Genomic DNA, 21,940 nt, shown 5'->3' with positions numbered 1-21,940 from the left:
ATGAAGCGTTGGAAGTGATGGAATTATATCTGGAGGGCAGAGAACATCCCCATAGGGTTCCCACCATGTTTATCCCGCAACTTGCAGAGGTGGCATTAAAAAAGAACTATTTTAGATTTGATGCACAATTTTTTGTTCAAGTCAAAGGTATTGCCATGGGTTGTCCATATGCCCCAGAAATGGCTGTACTCTACATGGCCCAATATGAAAAGAGGTTAATTGAAAATAACAACCCCTTGAGAGGGAAAATACTGCAGTGGCTACGATACATTGACAACATCTGGCTCCTGTGGCAGGGGAGCCAGGAGGAGTTAAAATCGTTCCATGAATGGCTAAATTCCAGATATGAAGACATTAAGTTTTCAGTTCAGTCAAGCAATAAGAGGATGACATTCTTAGATGTTGAAGTCACTCCCTTTGAAAATCATTTATTAACATCTCTCTTCAGAAAAGAAGCTGATAAAAACACCATCCTGCATCACAAAAGTGCGCACCCTAGAAGTTTGAAAGAGAATCTCCCCTATGGGCATTTATTGAGAATTAAAAGAAACTGTACACTGAAATCAGACTTTGAGGAACATGCAGCCACTTTTTGTAACGAAATGACTAAGAGGGGCTACCCAAAAAAGCTGCTAAGACACTCTACTGAAAAAGCTAAGTTTACTTCTCGAGAAACCTTACTGCAAGTGAAGGAGAAAAAGCCCTTAGAAAGACTAGTTTGCGTGTCAACATTTAGTTCAGACACAAACAAGTATAGACAAATTATACTAAAAAATTGGCACCTCTTTGAAAACCTGGATGGTCCTTTCCCTAGGCCACTGTTTGCTATGAAAAAAATCAAAGTATTGGCCAGCAAATTGAACGTGCAGATATCACCTTGCCCAAACAAAAGAGTGACCTACTAGCACAATGGAATTTAAAACCTATAGAAGGCCATCGCAAATGCAGGAATTGCGTGGCCTGTAATTCTACCATAGAAGGTACAGAATTTGTCAATAATGGTATCAAATGGAAACACTAAGAATTTACTAACTGTAAAACAAAGAATATAATCTATGCGATCATTTGCTCTTGCATGAAAATATATAAATGGCCAAGACCAATAAGCAAGTTAACACTCGAATCACACAACATAGATCTAGAATAAAAAAGAAAGTTGTAACTGGCCCTATGGTGGAACACTTTATTGAAAAGTCCCACGGTGAGAATCAATTTAAATGGACAGTTCTAGCTAGCTGTGATTAATCCCTTAAAACGAACACTGGACATAGACAGCGTGTTGCTCCAAAAAGAAGCGCATTTAATATTAAAATACCACAGTGCTATAACAGGATTGAGTAGCATGTCTGAGTTGTCTACAGCTTGAGAACTATGTTGCCCACAATGCAACTGATGTGTTCTATGCTGATCGTATCGCTGATTGGCCAAAATCGTGTAACTACATTTCCCATGCTAACCTTAGCAGGAGCCACATTGCTATAGAGACGCCATTGAAAGGCAAACTGAGTGCTACCACAACTAAGAAGAAAACACTTGTAAATGGATTGGAAATTGTACGCACTAAATAGGTGAGCAAACGCTGGTAGAACAATACGAACGATATGTAAACAAGTTCGAAGCTCTGAAACTGACCGCACTTCTTGATGTATTGCAGATAAATGCGAGTGCAAGTTTGTGAATGCTGGTTAAAGACGAGGAGACGTTCACACGACATCTTCAATTAGAGGTAGGATCAACATACGATAAAACTGCCAAATAAAGATGAATATATCATCTTTTGTTAAAATATGCATTTAGTGATTACATTTGTTATCCCCCACAGAAAAACGGACAAAACAGTACAACTTTATGAGCAAGAAAATACCTTCTTAAACAGGTACACATTGAAGAATAACATTGTAGCCAAGTAGAAATACGCTATGTACGCTCCTCATAAGAACATGAAATTGAGATTGTAGGAAGGTGGATATCTGACTATGGTTACCCCCAAACTTTTTGCCTGGTGTTTAGCTGGTTTTTTAACATAGTTGGCCTGGGATCCTGCTATTCAGGGCCCCAGGCTAATAGCTCTCTCCTTAAAATGGACTCCATGTACCTTAGGTGCATACACAATTGGAACTGGTTCACCTTATAGGCCCCTATAACAGTGTACCATAGGTACCCAGGGCATAGGTGTAGCCAAGGCCTACCAGGGGCTGCAGCATGTATTGTGCCACCCCTGGCCTGGTCTCCATATTTGACACAACTGGCTGATCACTCAGCTGGGGTAAGTTGGTGTAATCACCTCTTACTTGGATATAGTATCCCTATATCTAACCTTAACTGGACACATGTTAACCTATAAGCCATTCCTATGGAAGGCCCCTGCAATCCTGGGGGCAGAGTGCGTGGATTCATGTGAGATGGTGATCTAGCATGAGCTGAGCCTGTCTGCAGCTGTTGGGAACAACTCCCTTAGCTGTTCCGGGATATTGCCATACCATATACTCTTAAGTGCATTATAATCCTTGTGGTTATATGCTAACTTTGGTTTGGCTTTATCAAAACATGTCGAGTAAGGTGTCATATGATTTGGAATACTATCCCCTCAACAATTCTGTCGACGGGATAGCATTCCACCCTTCTAGAGGGACACGGCATGTACATAGCCTTAACCCCGGTTAAAGTTAACCAGAGCCTCAGCATCACAAAATGGATGCTGCCACCACAGACAAAAGTCTGACCTCCTGCTGCTGGGAGTCCTTCCAGCGAGGGAGGCTTGGACAAAGGGTTTCCTGCCTTGGGAGGTGCGAGCACCACCCCAGACAGGATTTTGTGTATTGGGTAGGACAGGGCTGAATAGAATCAGACATGCCTGGGGCACACAAGGTGTCCTCGTGCATAAGCCAGTCCAAACCGGTCATGGGACTTTCCAGACCCAGGCCTGGCGAGGAGCTGGACAAAGGAAAGGGGGTGTAACCGCCCCCCTTCCTGGTCCCACCCAGAGGAGGGACCTAGCAGGTGATCCACCCCTCAGATTGGGAATAAGAGTGGTAGCAGTGCCATAGCACCTCAGATCATCCTGAATCAACTTGAAACTAAGAAGACGAGTGGACTGAGACATTCTGCTGCACAGAAGACTGAAGAGCATCTCCCTTGTGGCCTAAGATTGGCCACCCTGTGAACAAGGGCACCATCCAGCAACTCGATGTCTGCTTTGCCGCCGCCTCCTGCCGGAGCCCGAGCCCAGAGCCTGACGAGACCCAGACTCCCAGACTTCTCACAGCCCGATCCACAGTCTCTGCAAAGAAGGGACCCGTGGAGGCACCGAGAGACGTAGTATCGGACATCTTGAAAGACCACCGAGACGCTGACTGCGCAGCACCCAAGGCACCCTTGATGCTGTGCTTTGGGGTTTGAGAAGCCCCACAACTGAGTAGCCCTTGCACTAAAGATCAGCCCCCCAGCATCTCCACGATCTGCGTGGGGCCCTTTTGCATCATGCCACTTGACGCACCATCCCGGCCACTTGCCACGTGGTCAGCGGCCATCTTGGCAATGACACTTACAATCCACACTGCGGGTCTGGTTGCTCCAGACTTGCCCTCGCTCCTGTAAAAAGGAGCATCCGCTCTGACCTTGCTGGTCCGAGTGATAAGCCTTTTCCACTTCCTGTGTGGCTTGCATTAGCCAAGGCCTGTTTGCTCCGATCAAGTTGCCAACACCGGCATCAGCTAGAGCCTTTGTAAGGAAGCTCGTGATTGACTTCTGGACGTCCTCAACCTCTTCTTGTCCACGTGGCTGCAGAGAGAAGCTACACCTCATCGCCTGTTTGCACCCAACATCGCCTGCTTCCATCCTGGTTCCACGGTAGTCACTGGCTAGTGACTTTGAACATTGACCCCTCTGCTTTCAGGTCTTCACCACTTCAGATCCACCCTTGGGTCCACCGGAACTCTTCACATCGAGCCGCCTGCAGCATCTTCAGCTCCAAGCACCATCGACCTGCGTGACGAAACCCAACACTACTTCGCACCTGTCCACCCGCTTCCTGTGGGTGAGGTAACTCAGCAACGCCGGTGTTCCTACACTGGTACACACCTCTAGTGTCTGTGTCTAAAGTTTCATTCTTCTAGGTCACTCTGAAGGTTCCTTAATAACTAACGTTGTAACTTTTACGCACCATTGACTTACATTGGTATATGCGTGCACTTTCCGCACTGCACCCGAGTCCCGCGGGCCTTTCCCGACTTCTTCACTGTTAGTCCCAAACAGCTCCAGCGATTCCCCAGGCCCTAGGCCTACTTCCTTTCAGCTAGGTGGTTATACCACTATTTTAGTATATGGTTTAGGTTGCCCCTAGGGCTCATCCATATTGTGCAACTTTTGTATATTTAAACTGTGTTTTGTTTTAACGCATTTTGCTTCTGTGCTCATAAAGAGTATAGGGGATTTTGTAGTAAATAAATATATATATATTTTCAATATATATCTGTGTGCTGTCCTTTCATTTGGTATTCAATGGGATTGTGTATGGTAAAACAGCTTGCTTCACATGGCTTTAGAGAGTTTAGCCTAAGACTTCTTTGTCCACGCTACTAGGATAGCTGGTCTATAAGGTTGATTTACAACCAATCATCATAAGGGTTGCTTGGCATGGTACAAGGTGATCACTAGAACTAGTGAGCATCATATACCAGGCCAACCTCTCACATTGGTGAGCAAATGTTGGGATTTGAGCTTGCTGTTGTTTTACCATTACAATCTTTGAGAGTATCATTTGAAAGATCATACAGGTACCTGCTAGGTACATATAAAACAAGACTAGTATACTTAAGTTCTACTGAACTTAGTTGTTGTAGATGGATAGGGAGTAGCACACCCTGACTACAACTACTAGATAGGTTTAGTAGGTAAACACCAGTGTAGGTAGGTTGCATCATATCCACCCACACTAGAGCAATGTCTGGAGCAGATTGATCCACTGGGAATGTCTCTGTTGAGAGTGACCCTCTAAGGGCACCATCCAAATTTGCTACGCTTAATTTTAAGGAATTGAGGCAGCTTTGTGCCTCAAGAGGTCTCAAGACAGGACCAGCCCCTACTACAGACCACCTTAGAGAACTTTTAGACCAGTCTGAAGCTCTAAAGACCTCTAAAGCAGACCCCACAGGGAATGCTGAAGGAGGCTCTCCCACTGAAGATGAAAATACTGATACCCCTGTCCCTATAGTCCAGGTAGATGAGGATGACCAAGTCACTGGAGATATTCAGCCTAATGAGGAAGAAGATGAAGAGGAGACAGAAGGGGGGAGCAGTGACTCTGATGATGGTAGACTTAGTCAGGTGCCAGCCAGAAGGCTTACCCAGGCTAACTTAAGTGTATTTGGGACTGAGTCAGGGAGGAACCCACTCAGACCCCCAAGTGGACTTAACCAGAAGCATAGGAGGAGGAGGAATCACTCAGGTGAATCCAATACCTCCCAGGCTTCTAGAGGTTCTCGTGGTCACTCCAGAAGGGGGATGACTAGCCCTCAGAGAAGGGAACATGAGGCCAACATGAGAGAGGCTGAGCTTAGGATCCAGAAGCAAGAATTAGAAGTTGCCCTGGCCCAAGAGAAACTTGCTAGAGCAAGACAGCCTAGAGAGAGTGGATTAGGATCCACTAGTGGCAGCACCATCCCTAAGGATAAAGACAGGTCTTTTGAGACCAGAAACCTGAGTAAGATTGTGCAAAGCTGGGGATGATATCCACAAATGGATGACTGCACTTGAGAGAGCCTGCAGAATACAGCAGATCCCTCAGGAGCAGTGGGCAGCAATCTTGTGGCTCTCTTTTGAAGGTAGAGGCCGAGACAGACTCCTCACAGTTAGTGATGGGGATTCTAGAAACTACCTGGTCCTGAAGAGTGCTCTGATTGATGGGTTAGGCTTAACCACTGAACAGTACAGGTTAATGTTCAGAGATACCCAGAAGACACAGACTCAGGACTGGTCTGAATTTGTTGAAAGTGCCACTAAGGCTCTGGAGGGCTGGTTGCGGGGAAGTAAGGTTACTGACTATACAGCATTGTATAATTTAATTATGAGAGAGCAAATCTTAAGTAATTGTCAAAATCAGCTTCTACATCAGCCCCTGGTTGACTCTGATCTGACCTCTCTACAAGAATTGGGTAAGAGGGCAGACAAATGGGTCAGAACCAGGATCAGGCCTAAGAACCAGGGTGGTGACCAAAAAAAAGAGACTACCAAGCCTCAAGAGAAAGGGGGGGCAAAATCCAAAGAGAAGACTTCCCCAGGGCCCCTAAACTCCAATGGGAAGGGTGGCCCCCCCAACACTTCCTCTACAGAGAAAAAGCCTTACTGCCATACCTGTAAACAGCTTGGACATTGGAAAACAGACAGCTGTTGTCCAAAGAATGGTAACAAGGAAAATATACCTCCAGGTAAAGCTCCAACACCTCCTGTTACTGTTAGCGGTGGTCCCCCAGCTGGTGGGAGCACCCCCAAGAATTTGGGTGGGTTTACTTTTGGAGCTCAGGTGGATTCTGGCCTAACCAGGTCCCCTACCTCAAATACTCTTGTCTATGAAACTGGCATGGGCTTTGCCAATTTCACTGCTTGCCCAAACACTTTGAGCAAGTATAGACAGGAGCCCCTCATCAATGGCTTGAAAGTTGAGGCCTTCAGAGACACAGGGGCTAGCATCACCATGATGGCTGAATGTCTAGTCCCCTCAAGGCAACTTTTACCTGATGCCACATATCAGGTGACAAACATTGATGGAATAGAAACCAAACATCCCATGGCAGTAGTCAATCTTAGCTGGGGAGGTGTCACTGGCCCAAAGAGAGTGGCAGTGTCAACAAACTTGCCTGTAGATTGCCTACTTGGTAATGATTTGGAAAGCTCAGCCTGGGCTGAGGTTGAACAGCAAACCCATTCTAGAATGGTAAATCTCCATGGAAAGGTTAGTGGGGCTGTAATGGCTACAGCCCCAATCCAAGATGTCCTTCCTGAAAAGGTTGGTTGGGCTGAACAAACCTCAGCCCCATATTTAGCTAACTTCCCTCCTGAAAAGTTTAGCAGGGCTGTGATGGTAACAGCCCATACCCAAACTGAGTCTCCTCCTGAAAAGGTTGTTGGGGCTGTGATGGCCACAGCCCCAACTCAAACTGATACCTGTGTTGTGAAGCCTGAAATGATGGATCACTCCACACAAACAGAGAGCATGGAGGAGGGAGAGAAATCTCCCCCTCACCAGACATTAGGACAGGATCAGCCTCCTCAGGGAACTGATCTTAGCCCTGATGAAGGAACTGCCCCAGAGGTGGTTGGGCCTAGCCTGACAGAGCCTCTGATGTCAGTGGACCCTTCTCAGGTGGGACCCAGTCTGGAGCAGGTAACCTGTCCCTCTCTACCTTGCTTTAGTCAGCCCAGGGCTGAAGAGGACAAGAAGGACAGTGCGCCCCAAAGGGCCCCCTGTCACATAAAGCACCCCCATCAACAGATTAGGGGCACCGAAACTAGTAGCCCTAGTGAGGTGAAAACTTTAAAAACTCCTGAGGGAGCCCCTTTAAAAGTAGTTAGGGACCTCCCACAGATGGATTCTGTTGGGCACAGCCAAACCTGGGACCCCAAGACCCCAAACCTGACCTGTCCCTCCAGTAAGCCAAACAAAGGGACCCAGCCTCCAGCTTTAGGTAGCCAGAGGTTGAAACTGAGACCACAGTGCAACTCAGTCAAAGAAAGAAAGGCACACATGGTTGAGAGTGATTGGAGGAAGTTGAGTCCTACAGAGGAATCTCACTTCAGTACTCCATCCCAACACCAGCCTTTAACTTTGCAAAGACACACCACAGGTAGAGATTCCCTATGGTGGAGACCCTCAGATACCCTTAGGGTGAGGGATTGCTCAGTGGACCAAGAGACAGGGGGTAACCAAGCCAGTGCTGGTACTTCCTTATATGGCCACTTAGGCAATATAGGCTTACCTGGTCAAGGATAGCCTTATCTCCTTTCGTTTGCGGGGGGGGGGGTTGTGTAGGAAGGTGGATATCTGACTATGGTTACCCCCAAATGTTTTGCCTGGTGGTTAGCTGGTTTTTTGACATAGTTGGCCTGGGATCCTGCTATTCAGGGCCCCAGGCTAATTGCTCTCTCCTTAAAATGGACTCCATGTACCTTAGGTGCATACACAATTGGAACTGGTTCACCTTATAGGCCCCTGTAACAGTGTACCATAGGTACCCAGGGCATAGGTGTAGCCAAGGCCTACCAGGGGCTGCAGCATGTATTGTGCCACCCCTGGCCTGGCCTCAATATTTGACACAACTGGCTGATCACTCAGCTGGGGTAAGTTGGTGTAATCACCTCTTACTTAGATATAGTTTCCCTATATCTAACCTTAACTGGACACATGCTAACCTATAAGCCATTCCTATGGAAGGCCCCTGCAATCCTGGAGGCAGAGTGCGTGGTTTCATGTGAGATGGTGCTCTAGCATGAGCTGAGCCTGTCTGCAGCTGTCGGGAACAACTCCCTTAGCTTTTCCGGGATATTGCCATACCATATACTTTTAAGTGCATTATAATCCTCGTGGTTATATGCTAACTTTGGTTTGGCTTTATCAAAACATGTCGAGTAAGGTGTCATACGATTTGGAATACTATCCCCTCAACAGTTTTGTGGACGGGGATAGCATTCCACCCTTCTAGAGGGACACAACATGTACATAGCCTTAACTCCGGTTAAAGTTAACAAGAGCCTCAGCATGACAAAATGGATGCTGCCACCACAGACACAAGTCTGACCTCCTGCTGCTGGGAGTCCTTCCAGCGAGGGAGGCTTGGACAAAGGGTTTCCTTCCCTGGGAGGTGCGAGCACCACCCCAGACAGGATTTTGTGTATTGGGTAGGACAGGGCTGAATAGAATCAGACATGCCCGGGGCAAACAAGGTGTCCTCGTGCATAAGCTAGTCCAAACCGGTCCTGGGACTTTCCAGACCCAGGCCTGGTGAGGAGCTGGACAAAGGAAAGGGGGTGTAACCGCCCCCCTACCCGGTCCCACCCAGAGGAGGGACCTAGCAGGTGATCCATCCCTCAGATTGGGAATAAGAGTGGGAGCAGTGCCATAGCACCTCAGATCATCCTGAATCAACTTGAAACTAAGAAGACGACTGAACTTAGACATTCTGCTGCACAGAAGACTGAAGAGCATCTCCCTAGTGGCCTAGGAGTGGCCACCCTGTGAACACAGGCACCATCCAGCAACTCGACGTCTGCTTTGCCGCCGCCTCCTGCCGGAGCCCCAGCCCAGAGCCTGACGAGACCCAGACTCCCAGACTTCTCACAGCCCGATCCACAGTCCCTGCAAAGATGGGACCCGTGGAGGCACCGAGAGACGTGGGACCGGAAATCTCGAAAGACCCCTGAGATGCGCAGCACCCAAGGCACCCTCGATGCTGTGCTTTGGGGTTTGAGAAGCCCCACAACCGAGCAGCCCTTGCACTGAAGATCAGCCCCCCAGCATCTCCATGATCTGCGTGGGGCCCTTTTGCATCGTGCCACTTGATGCTCCATCCCGGCCACTTGCCACGTGGTCAGCGGCCATCTTGGCGATTAAACCTACAATCTACACTGCGGGTCTGGTTGCTCCAGAATTGCCCTCGCTCCTGTAAAAAGGAGCACCCGCTCTGGCCTTGCTGGTCTGAGTGATAAGCTTTTTCCACTTCCTGCATGGCTTGCATTAGCCAAGGCCTGTTTGCTTCGATCAAGTTGCCGACACCGCCATCAGCTAGAGCCTTTGTGGGACAGCTTGTGATCATCGCCTGGACGTCCTCGACCTCTTCGTGTCCACGTGGCTGCAGAGAGAAGCTACAATTAATCGCCTGTTTGCACCCGACATCGCCTGGTTCCATCCTGGTTCCACGGTAGTCACTGGCTAGTGACTTTGAACATTGTCCCATCTGCTTTCAGGTCTTCACTACTTCAGATCCACCCTTGGGTCCACTGGAACTCTTCACATCGAGCCGCCTGCAGCATCTTCAGCTCCAAGCACCATCGACCTGCATGACGAAACCCAACACTACTTCGCACCTGTGCACCCGCTTCCTGTGGGTGAGGTAACTGAGCAACGCCGGTGTTCCTACACTGGTACACACCTCTAGTGTCTGTGTCTAAAGTTTCATTCTTCTAGGTCACTCTGAAGGTTCCTTAATAACTAACTTTGTAACTTTTACGCACTTTGGTATATGCGTGCACTTTCCGCACTGCACCCGAGTACCGCGGGCCTTTCCCGACTTCTTCACTGTTAGTCCCGAACAGCTCCAGCGATTCCCCAGGCCCTAGGCCTACTTCCTTTCAGCTAGGTGGTTCTTATAACACTATTTTAGTGTATGGTTTAGGTGGCCCCTAGGGCTCATCCATATTGTGCAACTTTTGTATATGTAAACTGTGTTTTGTTTTAACGCATTTGCTTCTGTGCTCATAAAGAGTATAGGGGATTTTGTAGTAAATAAATATATATATATTTTCAATATATATCTGTGTGGTGTCCTTTCATTTGGTTTTCAAGGGGATTGTGTATGGTAAAACAGCTTGCTTCACATGCCTTTACAGAGTTTAGCCTAAGACTGCTTTGTCCACGCTACTAGGATAGCTGGTCTATAAGGTTGACTTACAACCAATCATCATAAGGGTTGCTTGGCATGGTACAAGGTGATCACTAGAACTAGTGAGCATCATATACCAGGCCAACTTTTCACAGAGATGTTTGTATTTTTTGTAGGATGCTATAGGTACAACCTGCTGCAACAGCAAGTGAGAGACGATCGAGTCTGTTAAATAAGAGAGACATCGCCCGTTGCGGCTGCTCATAAACTAAATAAAATGATGATTATTTCTTCTCAGGTACGAACGTAAATATACTGAGAACAATAACTAGGAGAAGGCAAGGCACCATAAATAACTTAAATTGTTTCATGTTATTTATCCACTACAGAAATCACCAAAGCTGATTTAATTTACAAGCCCTGATGATTATCCTAGTACTTAATGCCTAGGATTTGAAACGCGTCGGCATACGTTCAAACACAGAGGATTGACAAATTAAAATCCATCTTGTGAATTGAGGATAAAAATTCCCTTTCCTGAAAACTTACAAATTTAAACTTTCCCTGTGTATTATCTGATACCTGATTTGACAGTAAAGAAGTTCAGGATCATAGTCCTAGTACATCCACCAATTTGAGTGGTGTAGTTCTCATTTTTTGCTTTTCATGTAAATGTGGATTGTCATGTATGATGTCAGAAATTTATTTTTTTTGTCAATGTAATATGTTTTAAAGTTATTTATTGTACAATATAAATGTTTTGATATTTGTCTTTTTCATGCTGAAATAATTAATGACGAATACAAATTAATGATAAAAAAGGAAAAGGTATACATAAAATACTGTTACAAACAATAAGTAAGGTGCTTGTATATAAAGCTAAAATTGTAATGCTTTGAATGAATTTGAGGTACAGGCCTACCCCTATTGCTTGACTATATGACACGGCCAAGCCTGCACTTCGTCCCTGGGGCCTAACTCCCTTTGTTTCTTCAAATGATTACACAGGGCATGACCTAGACCAAACGAATGTCAGCGAGGTCTAGAGGCCCAGATATATCTCTCTCACCTGTGGGTGAAGATGTCTGAGAATTCATCCCTAGTAGAAATATCATCAGTGGTGTAGCACCAAGAAGTAACAAAACCCCTGTGACAACTGCGACCGTCAAGACAGTTGAATTTTCAAGAAAGCTCCAAGTGTTGAGAAAAGCCCAAGAACGCCTGAGGAGCAGCCCACTGCGACGCAGGGTGGGCACCTGCTTGTTTGGCAGGGAAGTTTGAGATTGTCGTGAGCAAGATCCAAGCAGTAAGTTCCACACAACCACTTTCGCTGCAACCACTCGTGCACTTATGTACAGTAAAATGTAAGTACTTTTTATCGCCTAAAACTAAAGTATGTGCTGCAGAGCTTAGGTCAGGTTCAGGTTGGAGTTATTATTGTCACCTGATTTCTGTTGAGTGCTGAGTCTGTCCTGAATATGCCTTGGACTGTTCAATTTCACTACTCTTAGGTTCAAGTGCTAATGGGGTGTACTTGGTGATCAGGTTTGGGTTTTACAGTAAGGTTAAGCCCCTAGCCAGTGGTGTAAAAGGCTCTGGTTAATACAATATGGGCCAGATGTAGGTGGCTAAATACCGGTCGGTAACGCCGAAATTCAGTAAATTTCAGCATTACCGACCGGTATTTAACCATTCCTAATGTAGGTAAGGAATCGCTGAATAAGGAATCGGTAAATACCGATTCCTTATTGTGCTTGCATTTAAGGAATCGGTAAATTGTGCCATGTGGCACATATCCATGCACTTAGGGCATGTATGTGCACCATATGTGCACACATGCACATTTCAGGGGTGCAACAGGGTGTCCTTTGGACACCCTGGCACCCTTGAAATACCTCCCGGTATTACCGATTCGGTAATACCGAATCGCTAATACTGAATGTCTTCACATTCATTCCTATGGCCTCCAAGCCCATAGAAATGAATGGGTAGGTATTCCTTATTATCGAATCTCAATTACCGATTCGGTAATAAAGAATATTAAGAATTCAGTATTTTTTACCATATCTTTACCTACATAGTAAATACAGATTTCTTAATAGCGAGTCGGTAAAATTCGCTATTAAGAAATCTGTATTTCAGATTTACCTACATCTGGCCCTATGTGCTCAGTACCCGAAACTCCTCAGGAACCCCTGAATAAGATCCTGCAGCCTAATTCTCCAGTTTCACCGATGGTGTGGGCATAGCCTGGACCACATTGTATTACATTTGAGGAACTGGACTGTCTTAACCATATCCTATGACATTTACTTTACTCCTATGTTCAGGTCCTCAGTCTAGGACCAGTGGTGCTGCTTCTCATCCTATAAAATCCAAGGGATTGGTGATAATATGTCATAAAGGGATTCTTAAAGCTACTGTGAGCATATGGATTGTGACACCAGTAGCCCTATCATCGCTGCCAGACTGGTACTACTGTGATGACAGAAAAAGATGTTATCAGCTGCATGCCTAAAATAGCTCCTGCTGAGTGCATGACAAACCTGTTTATGCCTATTGCTGGTTTCCCGTATAGTACCTTTGATGGAGCCTCCAATGGCCTGCCTGGTTAGGTCTGTGACAGCACTCCAACTGTTGCCCTGATCATTACTGGTTACGTAGCACAATCGTGCAAGATTTTGGCCGGTGACGATCTGGTATGACTCTGGAATCTTTCCCAGAACAGCGATGAAAAAAAGGAAGACAGTGCCTGTAAATTCATCGTAAAGGGGACATGGGTTCATAGAGCGATGTTTCTTCAGGAAGGCTGTGTCGATTGCCTTCAGGTCTCCCCACTGTGGAAAGTAAAAAAAAAACTGCAATGAGTGTGAGATGGTCATACCTGCAAAGTTGTGACATTTTACTCATAGATTTTTGTTTTTTTATCCTTTCCCTACTTTAGCTCTTCACTAATCTTGAATGTGTTCCCTTTATTCTTTGACTTTATCGCTTCCTTTTGAATCATGTTTCACTTTTCTCCTTTTTTAGCATTTTTTTTACTAAATTTAAAAATAAAATTGGAAAGAAACTTATGGGGAAAACAGGAAGATTCGTTTACCAATCTTTCTGTCGGTATTCCCAATTTGCTTTGTTTCCCATGTGACCAGCACTGTACGTCTTTGATTCAGGAGAAAGGCTTTAGACATTCTAGATTTGTCTATGGTATGTTAGTGCCTTGCTTTGGTGCGATCCGTATGCGAGAGCACATCACCTTGCAAGGTTTCAAGATTTCCTGTTCAGATAGTGGGTACCTCCTGCGCTGAATGCAGGCCATTAAAGGTGCTGATCGGCACTGGAGCTTGACTATTCCGCCTCTTAGGAGCTGGCAGCACACACTGTGGAATAGCAGGAACAGTGACAGGGAGCTTGGAAGTGTCCTGAGACCTAGGTCTGTGCTCATCCTCTCCCCAGGCTATTAGTCAGATGCAAACATCCTGAGTCACCAACTTTTAGGAAGTTCATGGGCGCTTCCCCATGGTTCAGGAACTCTGCTTCTCTGCGCTGCTTGCAGCCCATCTGCACTACTCAAATGGATATTTTACAAAACCCCATCTCCCACACTTCTACCCTCACTTCACCCGTCACATCATCCTACTCTTGCCCCCACACTGCTATGACATCATACACTGCCCTTAACGCCTTTATTCACTCATGCATTTACCAATTCATCTAGTCATCCATCCATGTACTCACTCTTCCATCCATGTAGTCAGTCAGTCAAAATTCTGTATTTTGCTCTATATCTGTAGCATATAAAGCACATAAAATATAAAAATCATTAATCAATATATGACAAAATATAGCAGCAGGATTAAAATAATTTGTTCCAAAACACAATATAATAAATGATTACATTAAAAGCCGTCCAGCATAAAAACAAATACATTTCTAAAAACATTAATCCATTTAATTAAAATTAGTAATGCAATAATTTCATCTATGTAGTCAATCACTGTCTCATTCCTTCATCCATCAACACATTGAACCCTGGTAGTGGGGTCCTTTGCCTCTGGTGTCCTGAGGTCCATCCTAATATTGTTTTGCAAACTGAGCCAGGTACATCCCTCCTCACTTGATTATCAGGGTAGTGAGGGAAAGCAGTCAAAGACTTCTCAGGGAGATAGTGAGGTGGGTAGAGATTCAGAACTCAAACAACAGACACCATAACCCATTGTTAGTTTTAGTAAAAAGAGAAGCACTTTTATCTCACAGAAATATGAAATACTACACACAGCAATGGTGGTTCAGATACAGGGTTCTATAATAAAAAAACAACTACAGGGTTCTAGCCAAATTCTACTGTTTTCATGCCAATTACGAGGTTTAGGCAGGAATTTAGCACAGGTTTGCGCTCATACGCAGGCTGTGCAAGCAACAGTTTTGTTGAAAAACCTTAGGTCAGTTTCAATTTGTCGCATATCTGAGTACATAGAGTTACACTGCCAGTCGCTGATCTCTCAAATGCATAGGCTTATCTTTCTGAGTCCAAGACACAGGGGCATATTTACAAGGAACTAAGGCAGTGACAGCGTCAATTTTTTCTTTTTTAGTACCAAATTTACAAAGTGACGCTAGAGCAACTCTGGGTCATCGAATAAGCTTCATTTGGTTTGCCAAAAACCATCAAGCGTGCAAATACAAGAACATGTTTATAGTTAAAACACAATGTGTACAATATAAAATATAAGTGGGTAAAAAAGGCCATTAACAATTCTCACATGTTTAAGAGATCTAATAAAAAAAACCAGTTGTATTACCAAAGGTATAGCAGCATTCTTCTAATATTACATCTGTGAAAATCTGGCAGAGAACTAATGTATCCTTACTTAGCTTAGTGACGTACAGCATTATATTATAATTAAAGAGAGTTGCACAAACCCCAGCTATCGGAATTCAATTTTAAGACGGGAGTAATATACTCTTCCTCTTGCTAGAGTACAATCTTACAGCATGTATCCCAAACATTGGCTTAAAACCAACTTAGTGGCAGGCTACCCAACCGAATTCTCACAAGCAGACTTTTGGCTGGGGGGGGGAGAAATTATATCAAAGAAAACTTCAAAGTTTGTGCTAGGTTTGAATTAAATGAACTGATCAGTCAGATGACCTAAAGAGGCCATTGCTAGTTGTTGATCACGCAGGAAGGCCCAATACCTGTTTTTGAGTACAGCAATTTCAGACTTTCCGATTTTCTCCAGACTAGCCCAGATTCTGCTTAGTCCCATACTCCTACACCATGTTGAAATGTACTGTAACCAAAGGGTCTTGAGGGCACCATTGATCTTCATCAAATCCTTCAATGCGCTCCCAAAACATTAAAGTACCTAATTGTGCCATACAGCTGGTGGTGACATTTTAAAGAGGAAGGGTGTAACATTTTGGCTGAGTGTTTATGTGGTGAGTGAAGCGAGCAAGCCCGACCAACATTGTGGAGGGGTTTGTGGGGATTCTACACCCGATAATTTATTTCAAATAAAGTGTTGGCAAATGCTGTATTATGGGCAAATTTGAGAAAACAAGAAGGTAAATATCATGTAAGGAATCCCAGGTTAATCACTAAGGGGCATATGTAGGTTATTTCCATTTTGCGATTCTGAAAATGCGATTTTCTGCGAATCGCACTTTCGGAAATGCAAAACGCGATGTAGGTAAAAAATTGCTAAAAAAAAGCGATTGCCAAAAAAATCGCAGAAGTAAAGAGTGATTATTCAAATAGCGATTCCTTATTAGCGAATTCGCTATTAAGGAATCGCAAACACGGAAAAAAGCAATTCAGGTGCAGAATGATGACATCACAACCAGGAAGTGTGACTGCCCATGCTGCACCTGATTGCCTGCACCTGTTCCTTACTCATTTGCTGCCTGAGAGACTGTGAGAAGGGAGTGTGGTTTTGTCTCTGCATCACATAGAAACTGAATTGTATTCCCAGGGTGGGGACAAGCAGGCAGAGGAACACAGCAGGAAGAGAAAGCAAACGTTCTCTGAGAGGGAGCTTGGGGTGTTGACAGAGGAGGTTGTGAGGCAGCATGACCTCCTGTTTGGGAAAAGCTCACTCCGTGTTCCTGAGACAGGAAGAAGAAAATTTGGAGTGACATCCAAGAAAAATTCAATGCCATAGACGTAACCCACCGCTCCACTGAGGACTCAAGGAAGAGGTGGTACGACATGAGGCAGAGATCAAAGGAGAGGGTGGCCACCAGATTGTCAGAGGCAAAGGCGACTGGAGGTGGGACCTTAACTGCACCAGAACCGAGGCCCCTGGAGGAGTTGATGGAGGGCATACACATGCCTCAGTCAGTGACGGGCGTGGCTGATCTTGGCAGCTCAGAATATAGAGACACCAGACAAGGTAAGATGCATGCCAATATTCCCAAAACATACCCATCCCACTCACAGCCCCAAACACCCATGCATGAGTAGAAATCCAGTCCATGTGTTCTGGGTCACCCAGAATTGCATTATGGGAAATGTAGTCCCATGCACTGAAACTTGGTCCTGTGACACATACAAAGGGTACATAGGGAACAGTCATACTAGCAATGTGCAGAATAGACAAGTAGTCATGTCATTAGTAATATCAAGAACTTTAATGTTAAAAAAAAAAACCTGACACACAACTCATGTGTGCTATTATTTTACAGATGGACCAACAACACAGGACACAGTGGCTGAAGTGATGGAGACAGCTACAGATGAGGACTGGGCAGGGCAGGAGGGGCAGGGTGCAACAAGGGACAGAAATCAGCGGCACCCAAACGGTGCAGACTCGTTCCAGCACTACAACCAATGGAGTCAGAGTCAACGGATGCTGATGAGGACTCGCAGGCTGCTCCAACCCCAGTCCCAAGGTAGAGCAATCCAACGCACCAACTGCAACCGGCAGTGGTGCAAGACGCAGGGCACGGGCCACCACTAGCAATGCCTCCTCGGGAACAGACTCGGTCTTTACAGGCCTGGAGGGCAGCATGTTGCGTGCACAGCACCTGCAAGGCAAAGGGATAATGTCAATTCAGCGCCAACTAGCACAACATAACCGCCACATGTCAGAGCTGAGGCTTGGGGTGACTACCATCGCACAAGCTTCGGAGGCTAATTTGAGGGAGAACAGAAGAGATAGGCTGGCCAGGCGCAGGGAACAGCATTGCCTACACACCCGCCTGGACCACTTCACTAAGGCTGTGACCCGCCAATCTACTGCAATCTCTATGCTAGCTCGGAGATGCATCAGAATGCAACATGAGATGGCACACTGCTGCCAGGATGTTTCTAGGGGCCTAGTGCAGGTTACATATGCGCTAGATCAACTGCGTGCTGTAGTCACCAGTGGCATTGGAACACCAGGGAGCTTGGACACTGATGGCCAGTCCAGCAGGAGCACCCCGACTCCACAATCACTGCTGAAAGGCGCCGGAGTGGGCGTCAGGCCAGAGCATGGGAAGACAACAGTGAGGTAAGTGCGCAGCCAGAAGGAGTAGCAACAGGGCGTGCACACCGGAGGTGAAGGGGTGGCAGGCACCTATGGCATTTTGTGAGGCAACACATGCCATAAGGACTAATTGACTCACAACTATGATGGCACTGTGAGGACAATAACATGGGCTATCAACATACTTACAGTCACACTGTGTGACATTAGTTAACCTGCTGTTAAGGTAATAAACCTAGTTTCTTCACATCATCATTTGGCATTGTGTTCTTATTTCTCACCTAAAAGTAGTTCTGTGTGATGTCATCACGTCTCAGGCACCCGGCAGCTGTCCCGGCTCCACCTACACGTCTCTGTTGGGGAGCTGGATCCTCCTCATCTGATGTGTCTGCATCCGTCAGCTCCACTGGGTTGCCTTTCTTGGTAGCGTTGTTATGTAGTATTGCGCAGGCCACCACAATTTAGCAATACGTCTCCGGGCTGTACTGTAGGGTATCTCCAGTCTTATGGAGTCACCGGAAATGGCTTTTGAGAATTCCGAAGGTCCTCTCAATGGTGGATCTTGTGGCTCTGTGGGCACTGTTGTACCTCCGCTCTGCTGCTGTGGCTGGATTGAGGTAGGGTTTGAGGATTTAGTCCCTCACAGCATATGCACTGTCTCCTTCAGGGATAAAGTAGGTTGATGTTTTGTGATATACTGCCAGTTCAGACATTTCATACTAGTGTTTGTGTGTGCCATGCAATTACCTAGAAGGTATCCCTCCAATCTCGCCTTTTGTGAGTCTGCGATGTAAACCACAGTGTCGGAAAATGAAGGAATCATGAGTGCTTCCTGGGAATTTTGCTACTATACCTGTGATTACATGTTTAGCATTGCAGACTACCTGGATGTTTAAAGAATGATATGATTTTCGGTTTCTGAACACATACTCATTGTGTGATGGGGGGACAGTGCGACATGTGTTCCGTCTACGCAGCCAATCACGTGGGGGGAATTGTGCTATTTGGTAAAAGTCTTGTTTGGTCAGGTCAAGTTCCTGCTCTCTGTTTGGGAATTTGATGTGGTGATGCATCCTCTGCATCATACCATTAAGGAAAGCATGAAAAAAGTGCGAAAGTGCACTCTGGGTGACCTCTCCTGCTGTGGCTATTACCCCCTGAAAGCTCCCTGACGCTAGGAGGTGCAGTGAGCACAACACCTGTATGTGGGTGGGAATGGTGTGTGCCCAGTATGTGGGGTGCTCCAGCATGGGTGTCAGCTCCTCTATCAATGCAAGGATACTTTCTGGGTGCAGCCTGTAGTTCATATGGATGTCCTCCTCAGTGCACTGGATGAGGATGATGCGTGTTCGGTAGATCCTCTCCTGGCGTCTCCTTCTCTCTTCAGCCTCTCAGATACGCAGCCTCCTGGCTATTACACACAGGCCAGCCATTGTGAGAAGCCACTTTGGCATTGTGGGCCTGTTTAAATAGGTTGCAGCTGGTTACCACCTGTTCTGAGTTGGTGGTATTTGAGAAGTGCAAATTAGCAAATCTCATAAAATCGCAATTTGCGATTTTTACCTACATAGCAAATTGCGAATTCGCAATTTGCAGGACGCTTTTGCTATTTTCGCAATTACTGGGACGCAGCTTGCGAATTCGCAATTTTATTTGCAGAATCCATGACAAGCAAAATTGCTAATAGCTATTTTTGCGAATACCAATTTTGCGTGGCAAAATACTTATCTACATCGCATCACACACTTTTCTGCGAATCTCAGGGTTTGCGATTGCAAAAAACTTACCTACATATGGCCCAAAGGCTCTTTGTGTGATCCTGTACCTCAGTTACCTTATCTGCAGAGATTGGAAGCGCTTATGCAACTGAACAATCACTTTCACTCACATTTTTATATGTGACTTAATGGCCACTTCCCACATGTGTTTATTCTTACAACAGCACCAATTGCACTAGGTGAGGGTATATACAGCTCTTAGTGGAGCCAAAGTCCGACCCTTTGTATTGTATAAATATAATAGGTGCTGTTCCAGCCAGATCTAAAATTTTTATATCATCCTCAAGCTGTGGCTATAAAGCAGAGGCCCCCAAATTTGGACTCTGCCTTTCGAGATGAAAAGGAGATCACCAGTGACTTTACACAAGACTTGGGGGTCGATTAGGATGGCAGATAGACTTTGTCCATCCACCATCCTGTTGGAGGAAGGGATCATCCGCCACAGGGGCAGAGGTCCCGTGCGTCAAATTAATATGCATCCTGCATTTTTAACATTGCGGCGGGCAGTGCTGAAAGCACCGGCCGCCGCAATGCTAAAAATGCATGTTGTGAGTTTCAAAGCACAACATGACAGGCACCGTGCGGTGCCTGCCATGATGTACTTGGAAACGCAGGGGGGTACCTGCATGTGCACCCCCCACCCCCCTCTTCACCCTGGGGGCCCGCAACAGGCCCCCAAAGCAAAGACTGTATGCCTTTTCACGGCGGCAATGCCGCTGTGGAAAGGCATAGGACCGCCGGCATCATAATATGGTTGGCGGTGTCTCGCTGACACCGCAACCATAAGCCGCCGTAGACCCCCCAGCCATCCTAATGTGGCGGGGGGTCATTTCAGGGAGAATGGCAGACGGATTGCCCCCGCCAGGCCGGCGGAGGCAATCCGTCCGCCATCCTAATCGACCCCTAAGTTTGTTTTTTTAGGCACTGGATGGATTCATTTAGGCAATGGGCGAATTGAGTAATCTGCCCAAGATCACAGGATGCTGAACTGACGGCCGGATTCAAACCGATCCCCAGATCCGACGTTGGCAGTTATGGTTACACACACACAATCATGCACACTGGCAGTCACAGTCATGCACACTGCCACTCACAGACACAGTCATGCACTGCACACATGCTTTCACAGTGATGCGATACACAGACTGACACAGCTATGAACACAGAATTAGGCACACAAACACACATGTTATTAATATGATTTTACCTTTGGACAGTTGACCTCCGCACGATCTTTCCTCCGAGATTCTGTCCAACAGACTTTCTGTCTTCCACAGACCGACGCCAAAATCTACGAGAGGAAGCGTGTCCTGGCCTGGAACACGTGCAGTAGCTCTATCAGATGCAAGGATAGGGCTGGAGGAGGGCCCTCCTTCTTTATCCTAGCTTCTGATAGGATATGGGGATGAAGAGTGACAAGCCACACCGTAGCCTCATTTGCAGACATGCTGCACTGCCCGAGGCAAGTGCTTCATGTCGGCTATGTATAAGTAACAAAATGTCACCGGAGCACAGAGATAATACAATGCAAAGTTGCAAAAGTAACAATTCAAATTCTTGACTCCTCAGTATTGTTGTGTAACAGAAAGGTCTTTTATTTCACAAAGTCCACTCCTTGCGCCAACGCGTTTCGCCTAGGTTCAAGACACCTACGGCTTCGTCAAGGCTGGAAAAAATACCGAAAACTTACATTTGTAACCATTTCTTACAATTTTGGTTATTACAGCCAACCACCATATTTGACAGGCAGACCGTGTCAGGACTGTAAACCACCTAGGTGCCATATAATCATACATGCCACTCATCACAGCTTAGACGTGAATCTGAACCTTAAAAATCAATTTATGAACAATACAGATTATAGTATTGAAACATTTATAAATCTCGGTGTCCGATGTTATTTCATAGACCCATGGTGTGCCATCAAGTATTTTATTATGTACAACCCAAGTGCACGTGAAAGAAAACAAATGCATCAAATTGATGCCAATACCTTCACAACGTCAGGAATGTACCCTGAAATCCAAATTTTCACCAGCCTACGCTAATATATTTATGGGCTGGCTGGAAGAAACATTCATTTGGAGCACACAAGCAAGCC

General features: G+C 45.8%; 1 protein-coding gene across 1 annotated transcript in view; it reads right to left on the bottom strand.

Annotated features, from left to right (window-relative positions):
* LOC147683574 (sialidase-4-like) overlaps positions 1-21,940 on the bottom strand; it is a 533,549-nt gene that overhangs the window by 269,055 nt on the left and 242,554 nt on the right. The window contains exon 2 of the mRNA XM_086942549.1: positions 13,174-13,429. Within this exon, the coding sequence (XP_086798675.1) occupies positions 13,174-13,429 (256 nt within the window). The remainder of the gene's footprint in view (positions 1-13,173; positions 13,430-21,940) is intronic.

Source organism: Lissotriton vulgaris, chromosome 11 (genome assembly GCF_964263255.1).
Source record: "Lissotriton vulgaris chromosome 11, aLisVul1.2, whole genome shotgun sequence".
Lineage (NCBI taxonomy): Eukaryota > Metazoa > Chordata > Amphibia > Caudata > Salamandridae > Lissotriton > Lissotriton vulgaris.
Note: the sequence above shows the minus strand (reverse complement) of the source record. Positions and strands in the feature narration are given on the sequence as shown.